This window comes from Theropithecus gelada, chromosome 13, assembly GCF_003255815.1.
Source record: "Theropithecus gelada isolate Dixy chromosome 13, Tgel_1.0, whole genome shotgun sequence".
Lineage (NCBI taxonomy): Eukaryota > Metazoa > Chordata > Mammalia > Primates > Cercopithecidae > Theropithecus > Theropithecus gelada.
In genome coordinates, this window is record NC_037681.1 from 75,214,582 (window position 1) to 75,236,818 (window position 22,237).

Here is a 22,237-nt window from a genome sequence, read left to right on the forward strand (position 1 = left end):
TAGGCCAAAGTAACTTTGGGAGGAACTTAGTTTGTAGTTTAAAACAAAGATGATAACAAAACCCACTTCTTGCCTGGGGACTAGATTGCCTTTGTAGGATTAACAAATTAACCACACTATTAGAAAATATGGTTTAGGAGTCATGCTGATGGAGGCTGCAAGATTCTAAACCTCCCCAAATGGTTCCTGGGGAGAACATCAGTATTGCAAAACCTAAGATGAGTGCTTGTGACATTTTGCAGACCCTGTCCTCGATGGATCAGCTGGCACCACCCAGATGGATAAACTGGCTTATCTGGTCTTGTGGCCCCCACCCAGGACTGACTCAGTGCAAGAGGACATTTTCAACTCCGTATTCATCTCCAGCCCTACCAATCAGAACTGCCAACTCAGTGGCCCCCTACTCACCAAATTATCCTTAAAAACTCCAGTCTTCAAATTCTTGGGGAGACTGTTTTAAGTAGTAACAAAACTCTGGTCTGCTGCACAGCCAGCTCTGTGTGAATAACTTTATTGCAATTCCCCTGTCTTGATAAATAGGATCTATCTAGATAGCAGGGGAGGTGAAACTGTTGGGTGGTTACATCTTCATTAAAGGAGATAAGCATTTATTTCTTTAGCTTGGATAGTGTTTCTCATCATTTTTTCCATTATTCCCATCCCCAGTAGGAATTTTTTAGATTATTTGTTTATTTTTGTGACAGGGTCTTGCTCTGTCGCCCAGGCTGTTGTGCTTTGACATGATCACAGCTTGCTGCAGCCTTGGCCTCCCAGGCTCAAGTGATCCTCCCATCTCAAGCTGAGTGTCTGGGACTACAGGCTTGTGCCACCACACTTGGCTAATTTTTAATTTTTTTGTAGAGACAGGCTCACTTTGTTGCCCGGGCTGGTCTCGAACTCATGGCCTCAAGCGATCCTCCTGCCTGGGCCACCCAAAGTGCTGGTGTTACAGGTGTGAGCCCCTTAACCCAGTGTGACTTTTTTTTTTTCTTTTTTTGAGACGGAGTCTCGCTCTGTTGCCCAGGCTGGAGTGCAGTGGCGCGATCTGGGCCCACTGCAACCTCCGCTTCCTGGTTCAAGTGATTCTCCTGCCTCAGCCTCCCGAGTAGCTGGGACTACAGGCGCCTGCCACTGCGCCTGGCTAATTTTTTGTATTTTTAGTAGAGACTGGGTTTCACCATGTGAGCCAGGATGGTCTCTAACTCTTGACCTCGTGATCTGCCTGCCTCGGCCTCCCAAAGTGCTGGGATTACAGGTGTGAGCCACCGCACCCGGCCGACATTTTTTTTCTCCTAATTGCCCACCCATGAAATTTTCATGCCATAGATACATTGTATATCTATGCTTATATGAAAAAGAATACAATTTTTTGCCTCATCCCTAAAATGAATTTTCATTCCTTTTGGGGGCGATATCAGCCCCATTGTGTATGTACAGGGAAACCTGGCTGGGTGGGTAACTGTCCTAGGCGTAATTAGACTTTGATGGGGGTCATTCATTTCCTTATTTAAGAACCTTGAGTCTTTTTGATATTTTTCTAACATGGACCACTATTAAAGGGTTCTTGCCTTAGAGGATAGGCCAGTTTGTTCATTTAAAGCATGGGCTTTGGAGTCATACCCACTTGGTTCAAGTCCTCTTGGTTTCTTCATTTTTTTGCTGTGCCACCACCAGCAAAACTTTAGTTTATTCACCTGTAAAATAGGGCTAATAGTAGTATCTATTTCAAAAGGTTGCTGAGGAGGATGGAATGAGAAAGCAAATAAAATACCATGCCCCAGAAAGTATAAGCCATCCTCCCAAAATGTAATTTTTAACTGTGTTAGGGTTTAGTCTTCACCTCTGCATTTTAAAGATTAGATTGTGTTCTGATGGTACAAGATTCAGTAGTGATAAAGATATTACGATAGAAGCATCATACCTGTGTGACTTGATCGAGTTGTTTAACTCTTGGGGCCCCAGTTTCCGTATTTTTGTTATGATTGAAAATACAAAATAAATGGACTGAAACGTCAAATATGGTAGTAATCCTAATAAATGCAAATGGATTATGCTTGCCGACTAAATGACAGAAACTCTTGGGTTAGATTGAAACAAAGAGAAGCATACCTAAAACAAAATGACTCTAGAAGTGTGAAATCAAAATGTCTGAGACAGGTCTCAGTCAATTGAGAGAGTTTATTTTGTCAAGGTTAAGGACACACCAATGACATAGCCTTTGGAGGTCCTGATAATATGTGCCCAGGGTGGTCAGGGTACAGCTTGCTTTTATACATTTTAGGGAGACACAATACATCAATCAGTACATGTAAGATTTCCATTGATTTGATCTGGAAGGGCGGGATGGGGGGAGCCTTCCAGGTCATAGGTAGATTTAAATTTTTTCTGAGTTCTTATCAGTAGAAAGGAATGTCTGGGTTTTGTTAAGGGGTTGTGGAGACCTAGGTTTTACCATGCAGATGAGGCCTCCAAGTAGCAGGCTTCAGAGAGAATAGACTTTTGAGTATTTCTTATTCCACTTAAGGTCTGAGTTGATGTTAATGCTGGAGGGGGATAGTGAGACATGTCCAACCCCCCCACCTCCTTCCATCATGGCCTGAAAGAGATTTTCAGGGATGTCCTTGGCCAAGAGGGCCCATTTCAGATGGTTGGGGGCCTCAGAATTTTATTTTTAGTTTGCAGAGGGTTTGAAATAGTGGGATAGAAAAATACATACCAGGCAAATATTACTATCAATCAAAATAGAGTTCACATGTTAATAGGGACAAAAACTATATTTCATAATGTTAACAGCTCACCTAGAAGCTAAAATAATTATGATCTTGTAACATACTCAGGGAATGAGAAAGAAAATCTGATAATCATAGTGAGAAATATTACTATACTCTGCCACTGATAAATAAAAGTTAGTACAGCTATAGATTACTTGAAATCCAAAATACTTCATTAACAAGAGTTTAATAATTTAATAATTATTAATAGGTCTGAGAGAAACTTTCCCTCTCAGGATGATCTGATTTTCTGAATTTTGGCTGAACTGTATGCAGCTCTATACTGCCTTTTTTTTTTTTTTTTCTTTTTGAGACAGTCTCGCTCTGCCGTTCAGGCTGGGGTGCAGTAGTGCTGTCTCGGCTCACTGCAACCTCCACCTCCTGGGTTCAAGCAGTTCTCCTGCCTCAGCCTCCTGAGTAGCTGGGATTACAGGCACCTGCCACCATGCCCAGCTAATTTTTGTATTTTTAGTAGAGACGGGGTTTCACCATGTTAGCCAGGCTGGTCTTGAACTCCTGACCTCATGATCCGCCCTCCTCGGCCTCCCAAAGTGCTGGGATTACAGGTGTGAGGCCACCGTTTTTTTTTTTTAAACAGTGGATGTGTTCCTGTAAAGCTACAGTGCACTGGATTGTTTTAAAAGTGAAGGCTACTTTAATAACAGACATTGTATGCTTGTGACTTTTCTTGTGTTGTTAATTATCATGCTGTGACTTTTCATGTGTGTCTTTGTATTTATGAGTAGAGAACTCTGAATGGGATGCAATGTCGGTCCCTTTTTGGCACTAGCCCCATGTACCTGAGTAATTATAGGTCAGGCAGGTTATTAAGAAACAGTGGTGGCCGGGCGCGGTGGCTCAAGCCTGTAATCCCAGCACTTTGGGAGGCCGAGACGGGCGGATCACGAGGTCAGGAGATCGAGACCATCCTGGCTAACATGGTGAAACCCCGTCTCTATTAAGAAATACAAAAAACTAGCCGGGCGAGGTGGCGGGCGTCTGTAGTCCCAGCTACTCGGGAGGCTGAGGCCGGAGAATGGCGTGAACCCGGGAGGCGGAGCTTGCAGTGAGCTGAGATCCGGCCACTGCACTCCAGCCCGGGCGACAGAGCGAGACTCCGTCTCAAAAAAAAAAAAAAAAAAAAAAAAAAAAAAGAAACAGTGGTTTCTTAATAACTTGGACACAGGGCAGGGAACATCACACACTGAGGCCTGTGGTGGGGTGGGGGAATGGGGGAGGGATAACATTAGGAGAAATGCCCTAATGTAAATGATGAGGTAATGGGTGCAGTAAACCAACACGGCATCTGTATACATATGTAACAAACCTGCACATTGTGCACATGTACACTAGAACTTAAAATATAATTTAAAAAAGAAACCACTGTTTCTTATAGATACTCCTTGTTGGCAACTGAACAGTTGAGATAGTTGAAGCAAAATTCTCAGACACGCAGTTTGCAGTTTGGTGCCTTCAGAGTCCTTAGAAGGCCTTTTTAAAGATAGCATACCAGCATCCGGTGTACACTTTTTCAATTCTTTTACGAATAAAGTGGGAGAGTTTCAAGTGTTTGCAGAACATTTGGGTCTGTGAATTCTGCCAAAGTAATTGTTACATAGTTTTCTTCCTCGAAAAGGATTGGCGAACGTTGGTCGCCTTCTTCATTTGATTTAATTTGAGCCTTTAGGATTGGGTATTAAGGAAGTGTGTGTATATGTGTGTGTGCATATGTGTAGTGCTAATGAAAATTCCATGTGTTCTCTATTTGCTGCTTTACTCTCTGAAATCTGAGTAGTTCAGATAAAAACATTTTTTCCAAGGGTAAAAACTAAATTAAAAAGGGAAATCTAAATTTTATTGTATGTATGGAGAGGCACCTTATTAAATATTCACTCGTTCATTAGCAGCCCATTTTAAAAATGTGACTTCCTTGAAAGCAGAGTGTCTACCAGATCTATGTAAGTCAGAAGAGTATATGTTTCAGGCGTTGTGACTGATGGAGATAGTACCTGAGTGGCAGCTCCAATTAACTTTGCCCCTGTGCTCTCACCTCCCAATCCTCCCTCCACCACCCGCCCAGGCAGCGCATTCAGAAACAAATAATTAGCAAGCACCTAATGTTACCAGGCACCCTGCTAGGAGTTATAAAGACAGAATGATGGGATTGTGACCTCAAGAGGCTGTGGCTTATTGATGGTAAGTAAATAGATGGTTTGTAATTATGAATCTGTCTTTTAATGACAGGTCAGCGGTGCATAAGGTGTCGGAGGGAGTGCATGTGGGCACTAAGGTTGTCTAATTCAGACCAGGTGGTGGTGGTGGTGGTGGTGGTGGTGGTGGTGAGTGATTCCAGGAGGTTCCTGGGTGTAGTGATACCTGAGCTAGGATTTGCAGGAAGAGTAAAGAGCTGTTCCAGGTGATAGGTTTGGAACTGAGACAAGAACATGATTCTTCTCTCTCAGGAGTTGCAAGAGCTTACGACACAGAGAGTGGGACCAGGCTAGAGAGATGGACAGAGTCCTCATGGAGAATCTCATTTTCTCTCCTAAGGCTTCTCGGCATTCTTCTGAAGGCATCGGGAGCAAACTGGTAGATTTTAGTTTTTAGGGGGTAAAATGACTGGAATTACATTTTAGCACGGTCCTTCTGGTAGCATTGTAGGGGAATGGATTAGGGATTACAATGAGAGATGAGGAGCTGGAATGAGAAACTCCTGCTGGAACTAACTCATGAGATTTTCAGGAGGTACAAGTTACCTTAGGACCACCCTGTGGAGGGAGAGGGAGAAATGAAAGGTGACTGCGAGGTTTCTGGCTGGGGCAACTGGGAGAAGTGGGGATGCCATTCAGTGAGGGAGTGGTGGAGGAGATGCGGGGCCTAGAGGTGGGGGCTGTGAGTTCGGTGTTCGCCAGGTGGAGTTCGTGATTGTTAGGAGACACCTGCACCTTACTGTCCAGGGAGCAGCTGTCAGCACCGGGTAACCAGCAAAGACAGGGAAGTGGGTGATGTCACCAAGGCAGATTCTGTAGAGTAACAGAAGAGGGTGCTTGAAAGGAGCCTGGGGATTATTGTTTCTTCATAGAACAAAAACCTGCAAGTTTATCTTATACCTGTGCAACTTATTTAAGTGTGGCATGTTGGGAAGTAGGAGAACAGGTAAAGTATTTTCCCTCTGGGCTGTTCCAGGTATTGCCTTTACGAATTTTAATTAATATAGAGGAGAACTAATAGAATACTTCTAAAGCCAAACTTTCCATTAGGAAAGTTTCTTTCCTAATGGTTATGACCTGTGGTAGCTCATGCCAGAGCTGTAGAAACCTCTTTGCCTCAAAGATTCAGGATAATAATTTCCATATCCATTTCTGCCTTGGTCCACCTGTTTGAAGAAATGAATTTAGTGTCTGCTTATTGAAGCAGAAAAGAATAAAGCATCTGGAATTTCATCTTACGTGCATCTTATGGAAAATTCCAGTTCATAGAATGTAGGATTAGAGAAGAGTAATTTGAGGGGGAGGATCTTGGCTTTTCTACATATTCCTTTTTATACACACACACACACACACACACACACACACACCACACACACACACCCCCCACACACACACCCTACTGCATCCCACCCCACCCCACAATGGAGAAGAGCGGGGAAAGTAGATAGACACTTTCGAGTATCTTTTTGAAACCTAGTCACAAAATGTGGGCATTACCCGTATCACATGCAGGGTATTACTGTTTTTATTCATTCAAAAGTTATTTAATGAGCTCCTACTGTGGTGATCAAGTCCAGTGGAATCCAGGCCCTCGCTCTGCTAGTAGAGGCACGAGGGCCTTTCTCTTCAAGGGGAGATTCCCTTTTCTTGTGTCAGCCTTACATAGTCCCTTCCCGGTTTCCTAATGGTGGAACCACCAGGCAGAGTTCCAAGATGGCCAAGGCTTCCTCCCTTCTCTTCCTAACCTTCCCACAGCTATTTAAGAAGTACAGATGACTTCACAGCCCACGGGAGGCATGGCCAATAGCACCTGGAGAAAACCCAGCCCTTTTTAGATAACCTCCTGGGACACCTGTATGTGTGATATAACTGTCCTCACAGCTGGCCCAGTCCCGTGTGGAAGTGGTTTAGAGGATGATGATGTTTATAGCATACTGGAGTTTGGAGTCTCCATGCCATGGGCACACTCTTCCATATTCTTGTCCTGACTCTGACTTCTTCACCCTCACATCACTCCCTTGCTGCTGTTGAGTGCCTAGAAGGGACCTTTCCACGATGGCTATGGTGGGAGCGAGGGATATTTTGCCTTGAAATTGCTTTGAAAATAAAATAATGGGTTCTATCACTGTAAATACTCAGTTTTGTCTTTGGACAAAGGACATTGTCTTTGGACAGATGGAGAATATTGAAGAAAAAAGATGTCTGTCTCTAGTAACAAATTCTGTACACTTGAGTGAAACAGTTGAATAAAAAGAAGAACTCAGAGCATTGCTTTTTTTGTTGTTGTTGTTTTTGAGACGAGTCTTACTCTGTTGCTTGGGCTGGAGTGCAGTGACGCAATCATGGCTCACTGTGACCTTGACCTCTTGGGCTCAAGTGATCCTCCCGCCTCAGCCTCCCAAGTACCTGGGACTACAAACACGTGCCACCATGTCTAGCTAATTTTTGTAGAGACAGTGAAGAGGAGTGGGGAGGGCGTCTCACCATCTTGCCCAGGCTGGTCTCAAACTCCTGGGCTCAAGTGATCTGGCCACTGTGGCCTCCCAAATTGTTGAGATTACAGGTGTGAGCCACTGGTGCGAGCCACTGTGACTGGCATATATATATGTATTTATTTTGTACACAGACTAGTGGATAATTTGGATTCTTTCACTTCCCACTTCTGTTTTTTGTTTTGTTTTATTTTTTTCTTTTGAGACAGAGTCTGACTCTGTCATCCAGGGTGGAGTGCAGTGGCATGATTATGTTTCACTGCAACCTCCACCTCCCTGGCTTGAGTGATCCTCCTACCTCAGCCTCCCAAATAGCTGGAACCACAGGCACATGCCACCCCACTTGGCTATTTATTATTATTATCATTTTTGTAGAGATGGGGGTCTCACTGTGTTGTCGAGGCTTGAACTCCTGGGCTCAAGGGATCTGCCTGCCTTGGCCTCCTAAAGTGCTGGGATTACAGGCGTGAGCCACCACTCCCAGCCTAACCTTTCCGTTTTCAGGAACAATAACTGATTTTAAGGAACACCATTAAGAAAGAACATTAGGGAAAAAAGTGCTTTAGTTCTCTGAATGACTTATTTTAAGCTTAAGACAAGAATTATCACTTACTTATTAAGTAATCTGTGGGCTGGGCAAGGTGGCTCACACCTGTAATCCCAGCACTTTGTGAGGCCAAGGCACACGGATTGCCTGAGGTCAGAGTTTGAGACCAGCCTGGCCAACATGGTGAAACCCTGTCTCTACTAAAAATACACAAATTAGCTGGGCATGATGGTGCACATCTGTAATCCCAGCTACTCAGGAGGGTGAGGCAGGAGAATTGCTTGAACCTGGGAGGTTGTAGTGAGCTGAGATCACGCCACTGCACTCCAGCCTGGGCAACAGAGAGAGACTCTGTCTCAAAAAAAAAAAAGAAAAAAAAGGGGGAAATCTGTGGAAAGCAGTTGTTGGTTCAGTGATAGAGAGATTCTCAGGTCGGGGCGGGGCAGGGCAGGGGGCCAGGCTGGGCTTCTGCAGGAGTCAAGTGCGGTGGATGTTGCAGCGCAGGTCTAGCTGCCCTGGAGGTTTCTTCTCATTGGTCAGCAGGTGGCACCAAATAGCTAAAACTTATCTGGGGAGAGGCATGCCTTGCTTGGGTTTCACCTTGGGTTGGGTTGGATTAAATTTTACTTTCGGTACTTTCAGAATTTGGGATTGATAGCACTTTCACATTTTCTCCCTAGAGATAGAATCCTCCAAGGTTGAATTTTATAAAAGTTTTGATATTGATAATAGTCATGAAAGTTAACTATATTCAAGGTCAGATGATTGCATGACAATATTAATTTTCATTTTTTAGAAGGGTTTATGACTTTGAATATTAAATGCCACTGTAAGATCATTCAGTGGAATATACTGACTGGATTAGGTTTCTGAAGTTTTTGTGTTTTTATGAAATCCCATAAATAAATTGCTAATGTAGGTGTGAAAACTAATATACCCATGAATGTACTTAATTGGGGTTGAGTATGTCTATCTGATGAGAACCCAGGATTTTACTCCCATTCAGGGTTTTTCTGTTAGAGCAGAGGTGGGTGACAGTTTGAGTCACAGATGTTGTGGCTCAGTTGTAAGGTGGATTCGGTGCTTCTTCCTCAGGAACATGTGGGATGTGTCGGCGATGCTCTTGGATAGCATGTGAGAAAACAGCTATGACAAAAGAGCAGGCAGTTGTGTGCTGGTACCACCCAAGAACCTACTATTTATTTAAGGTGTAGTTAATTTGTTTCAGCTTATTTACCATGGAAACTCAGTTGCATGTGGCATGTGTGGTTATGTGCTGGAACTTTTAGAAAGCTGCATTTCAAGCACGATAAATGTTTCTTTTCTGCATATATAGGTTTGTTTATTTTTTGTGTGGTGGCATATGTGAGGGAGAAGAATCATCTCTTGGATGATCCTTCTGTGTTGCTGAGTGGTGTCTGGTTTGATTAGCACGCAGGCTGTCGTGAGGAGGCCTGCTGACTCTGGCCCAGGTGCACATCTTGGTGCACACTGAATAAGGCTTTCACTAAATGAGCATCTAGGTACAAAAACCTGACAATAAATTTTTGAGTTTTAAGATGTTGATAACAGCCAGGCATGGTTGCTCACGCCTGTAATCCCAGCACTTTGGGAGGCCAGGGCGGGTGGATCACAAGGTCTAGGAGTTTGGGGTCAGCTGGTCAATATGGTGATACCCCGTCTCCACCAAAAATACAAAAATTAGCTGGGCATGGTGGCTCACGCCTGTAGTCCCAGCTATTGAGGAGGCTGAGGCAGAAGAATTGCTTGAACCCAGAAGACGGAGGTTGCAGTGAGCCAAGATGGTGCCACTGCACTCCAGCCTGGGTGACAGAGCGAAACTCCATCTCAAAAAAAAAAAAAAATGTTGATAACACATGTTTTTTTCTTGGGATATCTTCATACCACTTTAAAAGGGAGGTGGTCTTTTTCCTCCTTTCTTCTTATGTTTGCAGGTTAACAACTTACTTAGATAGCTTTATATACCTGACTGAGCCTGATTCCCCACAGTGAAATTTAAAATATGCAGGAATTTAACCACACCCACAGGCTTCAGGCATAGCACTAGCTCAGTTTCTCAATGCTGCAGGTCTAGTCAGTTCTTTACCAGGTCCTGTCAGTTCTCCCTCCAAAGCACATCCACCTCTAAGCACATCCACCTCTTAACCATCACCACTTCTCCACCCAGAGCTGCACCGCCATCATTTCTGGAGTAACCTTCCAAGTGGCCCCTGCTTCCATTATTGCCGCCTAGAATCTGTTTTTCCACACAGCCCTGGGAAGAATATTTTACAAATACACTCAAGGGTGGTGTCGGTTATTAGCTTAAAATCCTGCAGTTGCTTCCCGTCACACTTGGGCTCGCCCACATCCCTCCCTAACCTTGTCTCCGAGTCTCTCCCACTGCCCACTAGACTTTGCCACACTGAACCTGCTGTTCCTCCCGCATGCTATGCTGCTTCCTTTGCCTGTAACACTGTTCTTCTTGATCTGTGCGTGATTCATTCCTCTTGACATTGAGTTCTCAGTTTCAGGACCCACTCAGAGAGGCCTTCCCTGATCACCAGATCTAAAAATCACTCCCTCTATCACATGACTCTGCTGTCATTTTTTTTCTTTGAACTGTCTTGCCTTTTCTTGTGTGGTTTTTGTCCAACTCCTACCACTAGGATATAAGTTTCCCTAGGGCCAGGTCCTTATTGTGTTCGTTTGTATCCCTAGCATCTGGTGCAGCACAAGTGCATAGTAAGTCTTCATTGTATTTTGGCTCAATGAGTGAATAATGCTATACTGAAGGGAGAAGCTATGTTTAAAGCTCATCAGTTCAGAATAAAGAATAGCAATCGTGTATTGAGCATCTACTGTGCACTGGTACTGTCCTTGGTTGCCATATACTTACATCTTAATTTTTTTTTTTTTTTTGAGATGGAGTTTTGCTCTTGCTGCCCAGGTTGGAGTGCAATGGCATGATGTCGGCTCACCAAAACCTCCAGCTCCTGGGTTCAAGCAATTCTCCTGCCTTGGCCTCCCGAGTAGCTGGGATTATAGGCATGCGCCACCATGCCCGGCTGATTTTTTATTTTTAGTAGTGATGAGGATTCTCCATGTTGGTCAGGCTGGTCTGGAACTCCCGACCTCAGGTGATCCACCCACCTCAGCCTCCCAAAGTGCTGGGATTACAGGCGTGAGCCACTGTGCCTGGCCTTACATCTTAATCTTAAGCATCAGTTTTCTAATATGTAAGTGAGATGTTTAGATAAAATGATCTGCTAGTTCTCTTGTATAACGTTTTATGAATTTCCAGGAGAAGCTTAAAGATTATAATTTATGGTGATACACTATAGGAATAAATGAGTTCATTCAGAAGCCCACATAGGTGTTGATCTACCTCCGATAACATTTCTTTTTTTTTTTCCTTTTTGAGATGGAATCTCGCTCTGTTGCCCAGGCTGGAGTGCAGTGGCGTGATCTCAGCTCACTGCAAGCTCCACCTCCCAGATTCGAGCAATTCTTCCTGCCTCAGCCACCCGAGTAGCTGGGGTTACAGGCATGCGCCACCATGCCCGGCTAATTTTTGTATTTTTAGTAGAGACGGGTTTTCACCATATTGGCCAGGCTGGTCTTGAACCCCCAACTTCAGGTGATCTGCCCACCTCAGCCTCCCAAAGTGCTGGAATTACAGGCGTGAGCCACTGCACCCGGCCCTCCGATAACATTTTTAAATTGCGGAGTTTAAACTTTAGAAAAAAGGAATAAACCCACTATTTTGGGGGCATCCATCATGTCATTCAATCCTCTCAACAACCTCTGAAGTATCTTCCCTCTTTAATGGTTGGGGAAACTGAGGCTTAGAGCTACTAAGTAACTTGACTGAGGTCACACACCTATTACGAGACAGTGCTAAAATCTGAAACCAGCGTTGCTCCAGAAGACCTATTCTTGGCAAGCACTGTTTTACTTTCTACTCAGTCTTATCCCAGTAGGTTCCGTGGGGACTGTATGTACTTTAGACGTCTAAATGTTTTTCCTCTTCTTTCTCATAGAACTCTAAGAAGGAGCTGATGTGGAGGAGCAGCTGAGACAGTTCAAGATGACGACCACAGTAGCCACAGACTATGACAACATTGAGATCCAGCAGCAGTACAGTGATGTCAACAACCGCTGGGATGTTGATGACTGGGACAATGAAAACAGCTCTGCGCGGCTCTTTGAGCGGTCCCGCATCAAGGCTCTGGCAGGTGAGTCCTTCATGCCTGTCAGAGGCCCAGGATGCCTAAAATCAGGATGTCCCTTAAAATCATCCGCCCTGTTCCCGTGACACTGTCCTGTTCGAAGGTTGTCTCACCTCTATTTAAATGTGTCCTGCGAGAGCCAGCTGACCATTTTGTAAGGTAGTCAGTTCCATATTTGGAGAGCTGTCAACTCTAATGGCCAAAATTACTCAGAGCACAGAGTGTTATTTATAGCAATTCAATAACAGCTGCCCTAAGTTTGTAAGAATTCTTTTATTTTTGACAAATCTTACATATCAAAATATCGAAGCATATTATTCCTTATACTCAAAAATATACAAATTTACCTGTGTACTTAGTGCCTGTGATACATTAACTGGCCTGACCTGTACCAAGATGGGTTAGTATCACACGCAAGGATTTTACATCTGAAAAGCAATAGCTTAATCTGGTAAAGGCACGTTTAATACAGTAACAGGTAAGTTTGCCATTGGTTCATCAGTTCGTGGAACATGTCCTTACTTTGTGATTTCTCATTCCCTTGTTGCTGGTGAACACCTAGAGCACACTTTCTCCATGGCCCTGGTGGGGGTGAGGAGTGTTTTACCCTAAAGTTGCCCTGAAAATCAGGAAAGCATTCTGTGGGTCTGAAAACTCAGCTGTACTGAATATATGTAAACCAAGGATCAAAACAGAGTTTATTCAAGGTCCTGCATCTGTACTTTGAGATTTCAAATGAAATTTCAAGTGAAATTTATTCCAAATGATTTTTTTTCTTAATGTCTTTAATTGTGATAAGTAAATCAAAGTTACGACTTGAGAAGTTAAGTTTACTGTTAATTCTAACTGTAACTCCCATTTTTGTTGCCTTTATAGTGGAATCTGATTATGAAGCATGCATCATTTAGAGTCATCTTTATTGTGGACAAAGGAAACCTAACCCAGAGTGGTTTAAGTGACAAAGAGGATTTATTGGTCACACAGTAGGCAAATTCAGTCTTTAAGCAAGACTTACTCCTGGACTTAAATGGTGTGACCATGATCTAGTTTCTTTCCCTCTGCTCTGGCGTTATTTTCTAGTGCAGGCTCTGTTCACAAGCAGGCTCCATCCCGTAGTCCCAAGATGGCTACCCCAGGTCCCAGGCCCCCTTGGACTGTGGACATCCAGCAGAAAAGAGGTTGCTTCTCTGCTTTTCATGGCCCAGATATATCAGTCTCACTGGCATGATTGATCGTGACTTGGGTCATGTGCCTCTCCCACTGGAGTTGGAGAATCTCATGTGCCGTTAACTTCTAAACAGGATGCAACCCTTAGAGTGAAAGTTTGGTCAGTCTCAACCAAACAAGTTGGCTAGAAAAATTGGAATATAACAGAAAAGAGGAAGAGGAGAATGGATGTTGGAGGTACAGCTAACTATGTGCTACAGAAAAACTATTCAACTGCTTTAGGATAATTTGTCTCTTGAGTGGTGTTGATTTAAAGATCTTTCTTGAGTTTGCCTGAATGAATGATTAATCAGTCACTCTAGAATTTGGGCTTCATTACCATTCATTAACATGGAACTGTATGGAAATCATAACCCTGGCTTGTGCTAGTAAAGCGATTTGTAGATCATGAGTCTTTTACTTTCTCATTCCAGGCTGTGTATTATCTCCTTTTTAAAGGACCATTTTGTTTGCAAAATAGAACAGTTCCTTGTTCTTTGCATGTGGTCTTTTCCTACAGTTTGAGAGGAGACCCTGCAGCTGTCCTTATTATCCATCGTTTGTCTTAACCTTTCTAGGATGTTTATCTAGGTCCCTCAATAACTGTAGTCATAATAATAGCAAACACTCAATATGGTACTTACACTGTGTGCCAGGCACTGTGGGAAATACTTGCATATATTAACAGTTAATCCCATAACGATCATATGAGAGAGATTATTACTATCTACGTTGTATAAATGACAAAACAGGTTCGAGAGAGATTAAATAGCTTGCCCAAGGGCATACTGCTGCTAAGTGGCTGAAGGCATACTGACTTTGCAGTGTATATTCTTTTTCAGTATTCAATAAAGTGAAAAAAAAAAAAAAAAAAAAGGATGTAAAGCTCATTGGCAGAGAATATTGCTAGTGAGGTAATTCGAACATGTTAAAAAGATCTTTGGAATTCTCAGGAATGCATCCTGTGGTCTAGAAGAAACCATGAGGAACCATGGCAAGTTATTGAAAAGGAAAGATGCTGCTTCCAGGTTAAATGATATTGGGTGGAGGGGGTGGGAATTGTATTCATTGAATTTACAAGATACCAGGAAAACCATCTGTTGGAGGAAGGTAATGAAGGAAATTATCTTATCCTACTTATTCTTTTACTTATTCTGTGGGACAGAAAAATCTCTGAGCCTTCTAAAAAACTATATGCTGATAGCAGGAGTTACAGAACAATCCAGTAGTGTCTGGAATAGAATAGTGGTTCAGTGGTTCGAAAAGTGGAGGGATTGTTAAAGCACGGGATGCTGGGCCCACCCCCAAAGTTTCTGATTCAGTAGGCCTTGAGTGGGGATGATAATTTACATATCCAACAGGCCAGGTGATGCCCTGACTTGGGGATCACCTTTTGTGACTGATGCAGAGTACTGATGGTCATCCGGTCCCCTTCCTTCGGTGTTTGAGACCACTTCATCTGAACCAAGCTCAAGTCTAGGAAGAAATAAAGTTTCAAACCCAACAGAATTACCTTAAAGATACACTTGGGACCCTTTTCAGAAGATGGCACTGAAAGTAAAGAAGAAAGCTCCTGGCCCTGCTAAAGCCAAAGCCAAAGCCAAAGCGAAGGCTTTAAAGACCAAGAAGGCAGTGTTGAAAGGTGTCCACAGCCACAAAAAAGAAGATCCACATGTCACCCACCTTCCAGCAGCCCCAAGACACTGCGACTGTGGAGGCAGCCCAGATATCCTCAGAAGAGCACCCCCAGGAGAAACAAGCTTGACCACTATGCTGTCATTGAGTTTCTGCTGACCACTGAGTCTGCCATGAAGAAGATAGAAGACAACAACACGCTTGTGTTCACTGTGGATGTTAAAGCCAACAAGCACCAGATTAAAGAGGCTGTGAAGAAGCTCTAAGACATTGATGTGATCAAGGTCAACACCCTGATTCGGCTTGATGGAGAGAAGAAGGCATATGTTCCACTGGCTCCTGATTATGATGCTTTGGATGTTGCCAACAAAATTGGGATCATCTAAACTGAGTCCAGCTGGCTAACTGTAAATATACATATCTCTTTTCACCAAAAAAAAAAAAAAAAAAAAAAAAAAGAAGATCCACTTCATTTGGGAGTGTTGGGAAAGGCTAACCACTTGACTTTGAGAAAAGGGAGATATCTTCCTGTCCCTTATAGGGCAGTGATACAGTGATAGGCCCAACAGGAGTGAGTGCTATTGTGGGGTTTCTGCTGAACGTGCATGTTCTAAAGCTTTGCTTAGAGCCATAAAAATGTACATATTCACATTTCCTGTGTCCCTCTAGGGCTTTTTTTTTTTTTTTTTTTTTTTTTGAGGTGGAGTCTTCACTCTGTCCCCCAGGCTGGAGTGCAGTGGCACCATCTCGGCTCACTGCAAGCTCCGCCTCCCGGGTTCGCGCCATTCTCCTGCCTCAGCCTCCCGAGTAGCTGGGACTACAGGCGCCGCCACCGCGCCCGGCTAATTTTTTGTATTTTAGTAGAGACGGGGTTTCACCTTGTTAGCCAGGATAGTCTCGATCTCCTGACCTCGTGATCCGCCCGCCTCGGCCTCCCAAAGTGCAGGGATTACAGGCGTGAGCCACCGCGCCCGGCCCCTCTAGGGCTTTTGGTAGGTACAATCTAATCTAGGCTTCAGTCTGAATTCTGAGGCAGATTTACAAAAGATGCAGGAATTCATCTTTTAATGGTGCAGTTCGTCTTGTACTGATAGTGGAACCACCACCTGTGCCCTTTACTAAGCTGCTTTCAAGGTTTATGTATCTAAGGAAATAGGGTGAGGTAAACTACTCGTTACTAATTTTCACCCAGTTGACAGATACTTCCTATTATTAGGTTATCTGTGAGTTGTAAAAAACTTTTTTTTTTTTTTTTTTTTTTCTGAGATGGAGTCTCGCTCTGTCGCCCAGGCTGGAGTGCGGTGGCGGGATCTCAGCTGAGTGCAAGCTCCGTCTCCCGGGTTCACACCATTCTCCTGCCTCAGCCTCCCGAGTAGGTGGTACTACAGGCGCCCACCCCCAAGCCCGGCTAATTTTTTGTATTTTTAGTAGAGACAGAGTTTCGCCGTGTTAGCCAGGATGGTCTCAATCTCCTGACCTCATGATCCGCCTGCCTCGGCCTCCCAAAGTGTTGGGATTACAGGCGTGAGCCACCGCGCCTGGCCTAAAAAACACTTTTATAATAACTTTTACTTTACTCGTCTTCGTCTTATTCACCCTCTGGAATTGCTTTTAATTCAATGCAGTGTGATAAGAAATATATTTGGTCTTGGTTCTGGGTTCCTGGCATAGAGCTCCTAAAACCCATGGAGTCTCCTGAGTGATGGGAGTGTCTGTTGTTATCCATAAGGTGCCCCTTTTCTCGCACCTGAGTTTGTGCTAATTCCATGACTTTGGGTAGGGATAGTCTCCCATCACTAGCTAGCCTCAGGATGATGCTGTGCACCCAAGACTGAGCAATTAGAGAAGTGGAACTTTCAGCACCATCCACTCATCTGTGGGGAGGTGGTGCAGGGAGGGTGGGGTGCCCTGAGAGGACATGGAAGCCCCACCCCACCCCAGTACCTGCCCCGTGTACTTTTCCATTTGGCCATTTCTGAGTTGTAACCTTTATAATAAATTGGTAAACATAAAGGGGAAAGTGTTTTCCTAAATTCTGTGAGTTGTTCTAGCATATTATTGAACCTGAGGAGGTTCTTGGGAACCCCTGAATTTATAGCCTGTGGCCTGAGACTTGGAACTGGCATCTGATGTGGGGGCAGTCTTGTGGGACCAAGCCCTTTATCCTATGGGATTTAACAATAATGGTAGGTAGATGGTGTCAGAATTGAATTGAATTGTAGCATACCCAGTTGGTATTAGGGAATCAGACTAAGATATTTCACAGGAGCGATAGCATCTCTGTATAGTATGCACCATGTCGACTGGTTTTCTTGTTTGTTTAGAGATGGGGTCTTTCTGTGTTGCCCAGGCTGGAGTACAGTGGTGGAATCATAGCTCACTACAGCCTTGAATTCCTGATCTCCAGTGATCCTCCTGCCTCAGCCTCTTGAGTAGCTGGGACTGTAAGTGTGTGCCACAAAGCCTGGCTATACCAGTTTTTTTTTTTTTTTTTTTTTTTTTTAATGTAGAAATCAGGCCTGTGATCACTTGTCAAGTACCAGCTTATCATTACAAAAATGAATTGTCCTGGAATCGGTCACTTCCACTGCCTAGTTCTTCCATTTTCCTTAAACTCTGCTGCTTGAAAATCAGTCTGATTCATGTGTGAGTCACTCATCACCACCTCCGGCTCCTTAGTAGCCAGAAACATCAGCCTGATGATCAGGAGGAAGTACAGAGAACTTGACCTGGAGCACCTGGCAGGATTGAAAGCAGCAGCTTTTTCTCCAAGTAGAGAAAAGCTTCATCTGAAAGCTTCCCCCTTAGGCAAGCTGAGTGATAAGAAACCTCAACTCTTCAGCTTGTAAAAGTTTAAGACTTAGATATGTTTTAAGAAAATAATTAGAATTGCCGGGCACGGTGGCTCACACTTGTAATCTCAGCACTTTGGGAGGCCGAGGCAGGTGGATCATGAGGTCAGGTGTTCAACACCAGCCTGGCCAACCTAGTGAAACCCAATCTCTGCTAAAAATACAAAAAATTAGCCGGGCATGGTGGCGGGCGCCTATAATCCCAGCTACTTGGGAGGCTGAGAATCCGTTGAACCTGGGAGGTGGAGGTTGCAGTTAGCCGAGATTGCAACACTGCACTCCAGCCGGGCAACAGTACCAGACTCCATCTCAAAAAAAATAATAATTAGAATTAACATTGACTATTGTCATATACTCCAAAATTTTATGTTTATATCCAAAAATATTTATAGCTATCCAAAATACATTACTATGCAATCCTCATTAAAAGTTATTAATGAGATGCTTTACATTTTTTATACTACGTCTTTGAAATATATATCTTTTGTGTATGTGACAGACTGGCAAGATATATACTTATTCCTAAAGTGGAATGTGCAGTGAAAACATGATAGATGGTATGCCCCACTTCTGAGGTGTTACTGTTTACAGTTTGGAAGGAAGCTGAGGAGAGCATTGGTCAATCCTGTTAACTAGCGCTGTGAAGTAGTTTTTATGTTTTCTGTAAATGATTGCCTGCATCCCGTGATGGCAGGCCCACTTTCCTGACCTCTGACCAGTTGCCTTCGTATCATGGAACATGTGGTGATTCAAACTAAGCTGGACTTTTTGGAAACCAGCTTTTTATTTGAAGTAAAAAGAAAACAGTTACAAAATTTTTTAAAGACTACATCTTCCCCTATTTCGTGTTGATTCTACTACGAGACAAGAAAAGTGCATTTCTGCTTGAGGTGCAGTAACAAAACTAACACGAATTTCTTTCCTTCTTAACTATTTCTCGGATAGAAGATTCATTCTTAGCATAGACCTTATCATTATAGGATTTTTTTTTTTAATTTTCTTAGAACTTTTACTTTTTCACTTAAAGGAGGCACTTGACAGTGGCTTCTTTTTAGCATATCTGAATTGCCAGCCCAGAGCCATTATTAAGTCAAATAAGGGTTACCTGACAGTCAATCTGATAACCAAGACGGCTGCTAAGTGACTAACAGGGAGGAGCGTCTACAGTGTGTGTCTGCTGGACAAAGGGATGATTCACGTCCCAGGCGGGATGGGGCGAGGTGGCACAAGATTTCATCACAGTGCTCAGAATGGCATGCAATTTAAAATGTATGAATTGCCTATTTCTGCAGTTTTTCATTTCATATTTCCAGACCATGGTTGACTGAAGGTAACTGAACCATGGAAAGTGAAACCCAGGGTAAAGGGGACTTGTGTGTGTGTGTGTGTGTGTAAAACATTTGACTTTTAGTGAACGAACAGAGCCAACCTCTTATTGAATGTGTAAAGAAATCTATAAAACATGGCCTATAATGATCTAATTAGGAAGAGGAAACCTATTTACATGAGACTATATATGTATACAACTGCCAGGAAGTTAGTACAGGCAATTATTGCTGTAGTAAGGTGGAGGTTTGCTCTTGTCGCCCAGGCTATAGTGCAATGGTGTGATCTCGACTCACTGCAACCTCCACCTGCTGGGTCCAAGTGGTTCTCCTGCCTCAGCCTCCTGAGTAGCTGGGACTACAGGTGCCCACCACCATACCTGGCTAATTTTTATATTTTTAGTAGAGACAGGGTTTCACCATGTTGGCCAGGCTGGTCTCGAACTCCTGACCCCAGGTGATCCACTCACCTTGACCTCCCAAAGTGCTGGAATTACAGGCGTGAGCCTCTGCGCCTGGCCTGCTATAGTAATTTAGAGGGAAAGATTGATACACACACACACACACACACACACACACACACACACACACACACCCTGTCATTTTAAGGGGTAGGTAACCTAAAGACCCCTGGAACTTGGAGAGAGGAGGCTGGGACCTGAGCCTCGTCATAGCTGCTTCGTTTTCCACTGCAGCAAAACTGAAGAGGCTAGGCTGCAGGTCTCTGAGGACACCTCTCCTTAAAACAGAAAGTCTGCTTTGGGCTGCTCAAGATAGTGTATGCCATCTCACACCTGGACTCACCGTCTAAATCATGTTAGGGCTCTTCTTCTTCACACACCTAACATTCTGTTCAGACGTGACACTTTCCTGCCCCGAGGGAAAGAGAACAGCTTCTTGCATGGTGGAATGAGTTTTTACAGAGAGGATTAACAGGGATTTAATAGCTACCCATTATTTTCCTCATCTACTTTTCAGGCTGTATCCCTAAATTATGCATTATTTGGGATTCTTTGTGAAAGAGGTGTGGTCCCTAGCACACAGTAACTATACTACCATTGTTTGTGAAATCTGAATCTGAAAGAGCATTTTATATCCAAGTCATTCATGAAAGCTATTGAGAGAAAGTCTGTTGGAGTCTTTACACGTAGTCCTAGATTATACCCTCAATTTACTTTTCGCATATAAATGGCTTCCATAGTTTTCTCACCATAGGGGTGGAAGAATCTTTGCTTTACTTTTTTAGGTGTAGTTTTCCTCTGGTTCCTTCCCCTCCCTCCTCTGTCTCTTCACCACTATAGACCCAGTTTCTCCCCTGCTTCCGAAGTCAGCTTGGATTCCTGCTCCTGTTCTACCTCAGATTCTTCTCACCTCAGCAATGGCTGAAATCTCACAGTCGCTGAGGTGAGTGATGCAGGCATGGGAGAACACGCAGATGGAAGCCTCATGCTCCCAGAGTTTCTGACTATTCACCATGCAGTCATCCCCCTTCCTGGCCCAGCCCCCATTCCTGCCCCTCACTCTTTGGGAGCCCAGGTTCTGCTTCCTCAGTCACTTCAGAGAACGAACCTCTCTTGATCCTCATTCCTCTTTTTGTCTCCTGTTCCACCCCTAGCCTTTGTCTAAACTCCTCATTCTCTCCACCCCACCAGAATTCTTTCCCTAAGTCAGTCACTTACTTTTGAGGCGCTCCATTCTTCTGTGAGAAAATCTCATAGAATTGAGAGTTGATTTATGACTGAATTTAAGGAATACAATTGCTCTTTATTTGGGGACTGCCTGTGTAAGCAAAAGAGGAAAAATGTATGTGACCTTTCTGCCTTCTTATCCTTTTCCTGACTCTGTCTGCATGTGTGTTCTCTCTCTCTCACACACATATCAGCTTTATTGAAGTACAATTTACATACTGTAAAATACACCCCATTTGAAGTATACCATTCAGCAGTTTTTAAAATATACTCAGAGTTATGTGACAATTAGCACTGTCTAATTCCAGAGCATTTTTATTACTCCCCAAAGAAATCCCAGGTACATTAGCAGTTACTTCCCATTTTCCTTTCCCCCAGCCCCAGGCAACTATTAGTCTACATTCAGACCCTATGGATTTGCCTTTTCTGAACATTTCCTAAAAATTAAATCATGTAATCTGTGGCCTTTTTGTGTCTAACTTCTTTCACTTAACAAAACGTTTTCAAGTTTCATCTGTGCTGTAGCACGTATCAGTACCTTATTTTTGTCTGCTCTCTTAGATAAGTAATAGTGGTAGATTAGAGAGAAAGAGCAGAAAATACTCTGTAAAAGCTACCAACACCATAGTGCTGTGATTTTTATTTGGTGGTTGTCTGGAAACAGATGGCAGATCTGTTGTAGACATCAGAAACTACTGTAGGCCGGGCGCAGTGGCTCACACCTGTAATCCCAGCACTTTGGGAGGCCGAGGCAAGTGGATCACCTGAGGTCAGGAGTTCAAGAATAGCCTGGCCAACATGGTGAAAACCCATCTCTACTAAAAATACAAAATTAGCCAGATGTGGTGCTACACACCTGTAATCCCAGCTACTCCGGAGCCTGAGACAGGAGAATCACTTGAACCCGGGAGGCGGAGGTTGCAGTGAGCCGAGATCAAACCATTGCACTCCAGCCTGGCTGGGTGACAAGAACAAGACTCTGTCACAGAAAAAAAAAAAGTACTGTAGACTTAGGAAGTTTTTCATTTCCCCAAATGTTGTCATCATAAGGGCCTATTGATGGGTGTTTGGTGTCTCAGATGGTTCTATTTGTTGCCGTTGTTAAATTCACTTCCACAGTTAACCCCTTTGGCAGTTTTCTACCAAAGTGGACCTGTGAGAAAGTTCTATTATAGGGTGATAAAAGGTAGAAATTTAATTTATATATAATGCATTTGTAAAGTTCTGTATACTTTAAAAATAAAACATGCCCCATGATAAAAGCAAACTGAAAATGATG

The 22,237-nt window shown here is 43.5% G+C and overlaps 1 protein-coding gene across 1 annotated transcript in view; it reads left to right on the forward strand.

The window, feature by feature from the left end:
• Positions 1–22,237, forward strand: part of SPTBN1 (spectrin beta, non-erythrocytic 1) — a 211,549-nt gene that overhangs the window by 55,814 nt on the left and 133,498 nt on the right. The window contains exon 2 of the mRNA XM_025354672.1: positions 12,064–12,258. Within this exon, the coding sequence (XP_025210457.1) occupies positions 12,111–12,258 (148 nt within the window). The 5' untranslated portion in view covers positions 12,064–12,110. The remainder of the gene's footprint in view (positions 1–12,063; positions 12,259–22,237) is intronic.